The following is an 8,503-nucleotide window of genomic DNA, read 5'->3' as shown; positions in this document are numbered from 1 at the left end:
CCCCATGTCTGCTGAAAAATGGTACCTGTACCAGTCAGACTTTCCTGGTAAACAAATGTCAGTAAATAAATAACATTTTGCTTGTATCAGTATTAGCTTTCTCTCAAGGATCTGCTGTCACTACCCTTTCTATACTGCCCTTCATGAGTCAGAAAGGAAAGGGCTGCACAGATGAAAAGGAGAAGGGTTGTTAGGGTAGGGTTAGACATAACAGCTATTTGGAATGTCGCTGGTAGAATGTGAGGGTAGGGCTTAGAATGGCATTACAGCTGTTTGGAATGTTGCTGGTAGAATGTGGGGGTAGGGCTTAGAATGACATTACAGCTGTTTGGAATGTTGCTGGTAGAATGTGAGGGTATGGCTTAGAATGACATTACAGCTGTATGGTATGTTGCTAGTAGAACGTATTTGAGAATAGCAATGCTACTTTCTTATTAACAGTCACAAAGTATAGTTGTGTAGGTAAACTTACCATAACAGTTAATGTTCTAATAGATCACTCTTGCAGTAGTCTAAGCTGTTTGGTTTATATTCTACCAAGGATACAACAAGAACTTAAGATTTTCATCATTATGATCAATACTTGGTGTTCGAAAGATATGCGTAAATGGGTGTCCCTTCATTGAAGGTTCGACGTCGAGCTGGCACCTCGGCGTTCATGAAAATCTACTGCCAATCATTAGCAGACCGGAGTTCCGCTATGGTGACCCCTAACCGGGAAAAGCCGAAAGTCAAACAAACATGATCACTACTTCAGTAGCTTTATCTCTCTGTGATATAACCTGCTAAGGATATAACAGCGTACACCTTAGCAGGATATAACCCACATAGTTAAGGCGACTGCAGCAGTGATCATTTGAGCATCTACTGTTATGGTTAGCTTACTTATACAACTGTACTTTGTTAGTTCCTACATACCTTGGAGGTTAGATATGTTAGCACAGCGATCTCCACAGTATATGGCACATCACAGAAATAGTACGAATCACAAAAAACACAAGGCAACAGAGTCTTGTGACCATTTACTCCTTGTCACTATCCACCTTAGACTGTACCTCCGTTTTCAATGAAGACTAGGCCAATCAAGCCAGTGGTGAATTTCTGAATACCCATCCAATCATCCAGTTTCCATTTAAAGGAAGATAATGTATCAGACTACTTGATTTGCCATGAAAGTCTAGTCCAGAGGTTGTGAAGGCACTGTGTAATGAAGCTATCTCACCACTCTGTTTTATTTATTTGCTGATGAGTTTACAACCCTGTTCTGGTATTAGTAGGACCATTTGATATGTGCAGATATAAGAGATTCATGACCACTGGCTCCTGACTGGGATAGGAGATTGGGCATAGGTCTTCTCAGTAGTCTGTAAGACACTGAATACAAAGACAATGCTTCCAGTCTTTTCTAGTAGTGAAGTGGTTTTAAGTCAGTGACCTTCTTTGTTAGGAGCCACTAGGGTCTTTCCAGTTGTTTGATATGTCAAGTGAGGTGGATCCCAAATTAGACATTATTTTCAATAATTGGCCTAATCATTGCTGAATAAAAGAGGAAAAAAAAATCTCTTCAGATCTGGATGCTATTTCTCTGACAATTAGTTGTGCTAAGAAGGACATTTTGACTACTGTCGTTACATGATGATGAAAGGTGAGTGTGTCATCAGCTCAAGTTCTAAGGTCTTTAGCAACATTCTCATTTTTGGAGTGGGGTCTTTTCTTTGCTGAATGCTAGGAGAATGGGGTTATTTATCAAATCTGACAGTATTGTACCTTTTAGTATTTAATTTGAGCTCATTTTAATATGCCAGGAATTTACAAGTTTGCATTCTTGCTGAAGGGCTTTGGCATCAGAGGTGGACTTTACAATGACTCCCAGTTTACAGTCATCTGTAAACTTGGTTAGCCAGAGGTCTTGGTTCATGGTCTGGGGATAAGAAAAGTAAATGACAAACAAAAGGGTCAAAGCATGAAGCATTGTGGGACACCACTGGTCACCTTCATGCTCTCTGCTAAGGCACCTGCTACCTGTAAAGTATGATATCTGTCTTTTAGGCAATTTGCTATCCATCTTACTACACAGGGATCTATTTTGTAATGAATTAAGCATACTGACTAAGCCAGTATGAGGAATGTTGTCAAACACCTTGACCAAGTCAAGGTAAGCTGTGTGAACAGCATGGCCACTGTAAATAGCCTTATTACCTTTTCAATGAAGTTAAACAGATTCATTTGACAGGATCTCCCCTTGACAAAGCTAGACTGCTGTGGGTTTAGCCTGAGGAGATTTTTAATCTCATTGTTTATTAGGTCAGTCATAATATGTTCCACGGCTTTTCAAAAAAGACTTGCCAGACTGATGGGCTTATAATTCCCAGGGTCAGTGGTGGGGTCACCCTTCAGGAGTGGTATCACTACTGCTCTGTACTAAACAGCAGGGACAAAGCCAGTGGCTACACACAGGTTAAGAAATTTAAGAAGTGTCTGAGGCTTGTTTAGTACTGATTATTAAACAGCCAGGTATATTTTCAGGTCCGATTGCTGAAGTATTTTTAGTCTTGGAGATCACTTCCAGTCCACATTCTTTAGTGATTATGGGGTGTCTGAGAAATTCAAAAATGAGTGGACTTTGGATAGTGATCTTCAGGGTGAAGTTTGTATTGAATTTGTTTGTTGGCAGTATCTACTGCACCAGAGTAAATGGCACCATTATGAACAAGTTTACAACATTGTAGGGTGTTATTTCCTAGTTTCCTAACATAGCTAAAGAATGATTTGTATTTGTCCATCAATTAAGTTGCAGGGCTAAATTAATAGGCTGCTTTAGTATACCTGCTTGTACTATTCAAGTTTTTAGTCAACCTTGTGATATACTTGCTATGTCGGTCTTTTGATAGGCTGTATATTTAAGGATTCTTTTGTTGTAGAGTTTATTTATGTTGGTGAACCATCAAAGTGGTTTGTTTTTAAATTTCCCATTTTATTATGGACACTTAGGACTGCCAGCTCTTTATATTTAACTAAGTGGGCACAGAATTCCTTTGTGAAATTACCTGCCACAGTAATGTCTGGGATTATGCTGCTATAAGTGAATTTTGAAACTTCATTGAATTTAATAAGATTAGTACATTTGAAATGCTTGAATTCTGAGATACTGGTTTCAATGGGCTTAGTGATTTGGAAGATATGAAGGTAACTAGTTTATGATCTCATTTAACCAGAAAAAGAGCTATCAGGGGAATAGTACATGAAGAAGCTATATTCATAAGGACACAGTCAAGAATATTATGTCCTATAGTGAATTTGTTAGCAATCTGGTCCAGACATGTTTTGTGTATTAACTCTAAGAACGTTTGGGTATATCCTACATTTCAGTATAGGTACTCTAGTTTATTGAGGAGCAGTTAAAGTCTCTCAAAATTATAGGGTTCTTGTTTGTAGGAAGTTTATCAAGTACATTTAGGAACTTACATGATTTTCAGGAGACATCAAGGGATCCTATAACAGGCTATAAACAGATAGTACGTCCTGTTTAATATGAGTTAGTATTCAATGAGTTCCATTTTTGGGCATCTGGGGATCTGACCAGAGGTAATATTGTCCCTAACAAATATAGTTTGAAGGTATGGTAGATGCAAAACCCAGGTATGGAGGGAGTGCTTTCTAAACATTTAAACCAAGTTTCAGTAATTACACAGATATGGATATATTCCAAATGCACAAGAGCCCCAAGGTGGGACAGTTTGCTGTTTAGACTTTTGGCATTAAGCAGAGTCACATCACTATAATCCTTTTCTGGATTTAATATTTTAGTTGTGATGAGATTCCATTAGCTGGACTCTGCCTAGAAATGTACTATGGGGGTATCCAAGGTTTTAGCCAGTATGCGGAAGCCCTGGAATGAGTGTCATTCTAGGGGAAGCCATGACTATTTAGTCAATTGCTGATGCCAGTTATTTTTTTCTTTGTATCTAGGCATCATTCTTGTGAAGGAATGATTACAGTCAGGACTAGAGTCTTGTCTGCATTTATGACATGCATGGAGAGTTCTGACATGTCTCTCTGAATATCCCTCAGGGTTTTGCATCTCAAGTCATTCATTCCCGCATAGGCCACCACCACCATGTTATACTCATATTTAATAGATGAAAGAGTTTTAAGAGCCCTTGAGGTATCAGAGATCCTGTCACCTGAAAGACAACTTATATGCTGTCTTTGTCCAGCCTAGTAAGAAGAAACTCATTGTACCTGACTACATAGTGGTCTGGTATGCTAGATTTGAGATAATTTAACTTTTGGTGACTCCTTATCGAATGCATGGCTGAAGGTAATGTGGTACTGGATTTTGTCTGAGACCTAGTCCTTAATGGTCTAGAAGGTTTTTGTAATGATTTTTTACCACCTAAGTGTAAGACATTTTAGTATGGGCTGATGTAAATTGTGACAGTGATGTGAGTTGCTCACAGTCCATATTTTTTTAACTGCATGTCTCAACAGAATTTCGCTTTACTATTAAAATGTTGAAACTGAAAACAGTTTTTTACAAAATTACCAAATTGTTTATCTGACTTTGGTAACACAGAATTACCAAGATATTGGAAGTGGTAATCATGAGAATCGACATTTGAAGATTGGAACTTCCAATGTTAAAAGTCCGTGTTGCCTTTAATGTTTTTGCAGGGGAGGCAAGCTCCCCCCCCCCCATGTGGGGCTCTGCACACCCCAACCTCCCTCCATATTATTTATATATATATATATATATATATATATATATATATATATATATATATATATATATATATATACCAACTCCGAGATCGCACTACAGTGATGAAAATGGAAAATTTCCAGATCTGCACTGTACCATGATCTCAATTCAAAACGCCAGCTTCATATTAGCAAAGGTGAACTCATTTTCACTAACATGAATTCAGATATTTGCAGTTCAACATTAGGAACATTGGGAGAAAACACATTTGACCAACCCATACTCGACAAGCCTCATTTCCACATTTTGATAGTAAACCCAGAATTTCTTGTGCTGAGTTAAGAGTTTATCTGTGAGCATAAAGCAGTTACTACACACTGCGTAAGGATACCAAGTGCTGTGAGATTGGCAACAGAAGAGAAACAATCAGCCTGACCTTCCATCTTGGTATTGGACTGCGTAATAAACAGACAGGAAGATACGAAGGAGAGGACAAATCAGGCTTTATCAGCCTAATGAGAGGAACTCCCAGTTTCAACTTGTAGTGCTCACTACTGCAAGCAGATAAGAGGAGACTGAGAGGAGCGTTTACACTAGGAGCAGATAAACAGCCAAGAGCAGCACTGGTTGGTTTGATGGGCACCCTGTATCCAGGATCTATGGAAAGCAGTGGGAAGAGGAAAAATATTTAAATAGCTAAAAGGAAGTGATTTTGCAAAATTATACTTTTTTAATTAATGACAATAACTAATGAAAGAGGTGACAGAAACAGTGACTAATATAAGAGGCAGATTGTGGTAAAGACACTGGGTTTAAATCACAACAAGCAGCAGGGAGTGAGGGTGGGAATTTTCAGCCACTTAACCTCTTGCTGGATATCCTGAGACTGGCACAAACAGAAGATGAAAAATTTACTAAAAAGTGTATAGTGTAGTAAATCTGGATGCATGGAGAATTATTGATTGTGTTAGGAGTTATTTTGACCAGTTATACAAGGGTGGGGGGTGGGAGGGAGATAGCTCCAAGCTCAAAGCTGCCTTCTTGCATCAGATAAAATGCCTCTTATTGAGGAATTAGACTATCTAAAGTTAAATCAGCTTTTCGCCCTGGAGGAAATAGGGGTTTGTATATGAGATCTTACTAATGGGATGGTGCCAGGTCCAGACAGCCTATCAATGGAATTGTATAAATTCTTTATGGAGGGGTGCATTTCAGTTGGTTGACACTCATTTGTGTGACATAATTGAACTGCTGTACATATAATAGAATGTTTGCTTGAACACTTGTTTGGGTGACATTCAAATGCTCAACAAAGGTGCATGGTGGAGCTGGGAGCCTGTGCGCAAATGTGTGTGTTTTAAAGTCAGGGTTAGCTTATGGAATAGATCAATTTAGTGCAGGTGTGTGTGTGTGTGTGTGTGTGTGTGTGTGTGTGTGTGTGTGTGTGTGTGTGTGTGTGTGTGTGTGTGTGTGTGTGTGCATTTGTCTTGAGTGTCTGAAGTGCCTTGTGTAGTTGTAGTGTAATGTGAGGGGCTTTTTGCAGATAGGCTGCACATTACAATTGGTGTAGGGTTAGAGTTTGCATGCATTACTAAGATGGAGCAGGGGGGTGAAAACAGAAACTTGCTCAATCATCTGTGGATGAATTTATCTTATTTATTTTTATTTTGCTGAAATGTAATCCCCAATAATGACAAAATGTTAATGGAATATGGTGCTTCAGCAGTATATGTAAGGAATAATACCTAGTTCTTCCTGATTTAAAGAGAACTTACCGTATAGTAGTTATTATCACCATCTACACAGCCACAGTCACTCTGCTGGACACACTTGTTTCCACTCAGAATGTACCCATCATCACAGATGCAACCCTCTGCAGGTGAAGCATTGCAGGAACTGGGAGGAGATGTGTTAGCACAGGTTGCAGGACATCCAGTAGCACAGTTCTCATAGTGACTGCCAGCAGGACAGGAGATAGCTGAAAGTAAAATAAGAAACAATGATCTCAAAATCTTTTTGCAAATATTTTAATGCTTGATCATTTTAAGTTGATAAACTATAATTAGAGATTTATTGAAAAAAAATAATATAAAGAAACAGAGCAGAAGAGATTTTGCTAATGAAAATATATAATTTAAGGATCAAGAAAAAATATTATGGTTAGACAAGCTGAATAATCTTTATGTGCATAGTGAACTTCTGTTGATAAGCAATATTACTGTATAATTCATTGTGAAATTATATTAGTATTGATAAAAGTGGTGTAATTTCAGAAATCTAGCATTTTAATAACTTTATTAAATTATCGCTTAAGATATATGCTGTGATGTCATGGGGTAGTGCCAGCATAGCCATCTGGGGTTCAATAAGGAATAATATGTACTTTGAATATCAAACTGAGGTATACAATATGCTTATGTTACACATGTATTGGAACTGTATGGCATTTGAAAATCAAAATGTGTCTGAAAGGTTGTTACTGTTAAAAAATGTATCAGTGTGAGTTCTGCTGGACAGAGAAGGAACATACATGTGAAACTGCATGTGTATATGTTAGTGAAGGACACTGGAAGAGAAGGGGTTAAACAACTAGCTTCCGTCTTACTTTAAGAAAAATGCTGTTAATTGGACCACCTGTTGAGCCATGGAAGTGCTTATCTCACAGCTCTAAACAGGACTGGAGATGGCATATCTGGAAGAAGCCTTTGTTCATTAGCTCAGTAAAAAGAGGGGAAGATCCAGGTACTGCCATAAACATTAGCAAAACATGTGTGTGTGTGCGTGTGTGTGTGTGTGTGTGTGTGTGTGTGTGTGTGTGTGTGTGTGTGTGTGTGTGTGTGTGTGAGAGTGTGTGTGTGTGAAATCAAATCTCACAGTGTGTGTGTCAGCTACTTGGAGCAGGGACATAAAGCACTGGTTTCAAAGAGAAGGTGCTGGAGGACTTGGCTTGGACACTCAGCTGAGGAACTAACCCGATAGCTGTGCCAATGGGGAGTCTTAATGGTGACCTATTGGGAGACAGATAGAGAGATCCAGACCTCGGACTGAGTGTGTTCCCTATGTGCTCTTAAGGGAAATTGTGCTTCATGCAGAGAGGTCTGCATCTAGAAATATTGAGTGTATCCATTTGTATTCCAAGTGAATGCCCCTCTCCTGTGTCAGTGGTAAAGATTCAGGCTCCTTCATTACTGGCCCAGTGTGGGGACATCACATATGCATACATGCACTAATAAAAAAGAAAAAAAAACATATTATCATCTTTAGTTTACATGCAATATACATTAAATAAATGTGTTCTTTCTTTATAACAGCTGTCATTCACTCAGACATTATATAAATTGATCAATTTCCACCTTCCCTTAAATCTTACTCCTCTTACTAAACATTACTCTGCAAGTATTTTCCCACAAATTCCATTTATTTCTATGTAATTTGCTCATTACTTTTTTAAAAATCCAAATTCCAGTTATTAAGTACTTCAAGTGCAGCTGCTTTGGATTTTGATTTCCATTTTCTAGTAATTGTTTTCTGGCAGCCTATGGCATTAAACTTAGTAAAACATTACTATGTCTAGGCAATTCAGATCTCCTGTCTCAGCTTAAAATAATAATTTCCATAGTAATAGCCATTTTGATTCCCAACATTTCTGAAAGAGTACTCTGTAGGGAATTTTTAAAACACGTCACATCAGTGTACTTCCCAAAAAATGTGCTCCCAGTTATTTCTCTCGCTGTTTCATATCACACCACAAGCATTTGCTATGTACTTGAGGAAAAACTCTTTAAAGTCTCATTGGAGTAT

General features: G+C 38.3%; 1 protein-coding gene across 1 annotated transcript in view; it reads right to left on the bottom strand.

The window, feature by feature from the left end:
- Nucleotides 1–8,503, bottom strand: part of LOC122801223 (IgGFc-binding protein-like) — a 691,109-nt gene that overhangs the window by 82,452 nt on the left and 600,154 nt on the right. Inside the window, exon 72 of the mRNA XM_044070776.1 lies at nucleotides 6,478–6,680. Within this exon, the coding sequence (XP_043926711.1) occupies nucleotides 6,478–6,680 (203 nt within the window). The remainder of the gene's footprint in view (nucleotides 1–6,477; nucleotides 6,681–8,503) is intronic.

The sequence above is a fragment of the Protopterus annectens genome, chromosome 4.part1 (assembly GCF_019279795.1).
Source record: "Protopterus annectens isolate FY-2018-M chromosome 4.part1, PAN1.0, whole genome shotgun sequence".
In the NCBI taxonomy this organism is placed as follows: Eukaryota; Metazoa; Chordata; order Ceratodontiformes; family Protopteridae; genus Protopterus; species Protopterus annectens.
The sequence above is the reverse complement of the archived record's forward strand: the minus strand, read 5'-3'. Positions and strand labels throughout refer to the sequence as shown.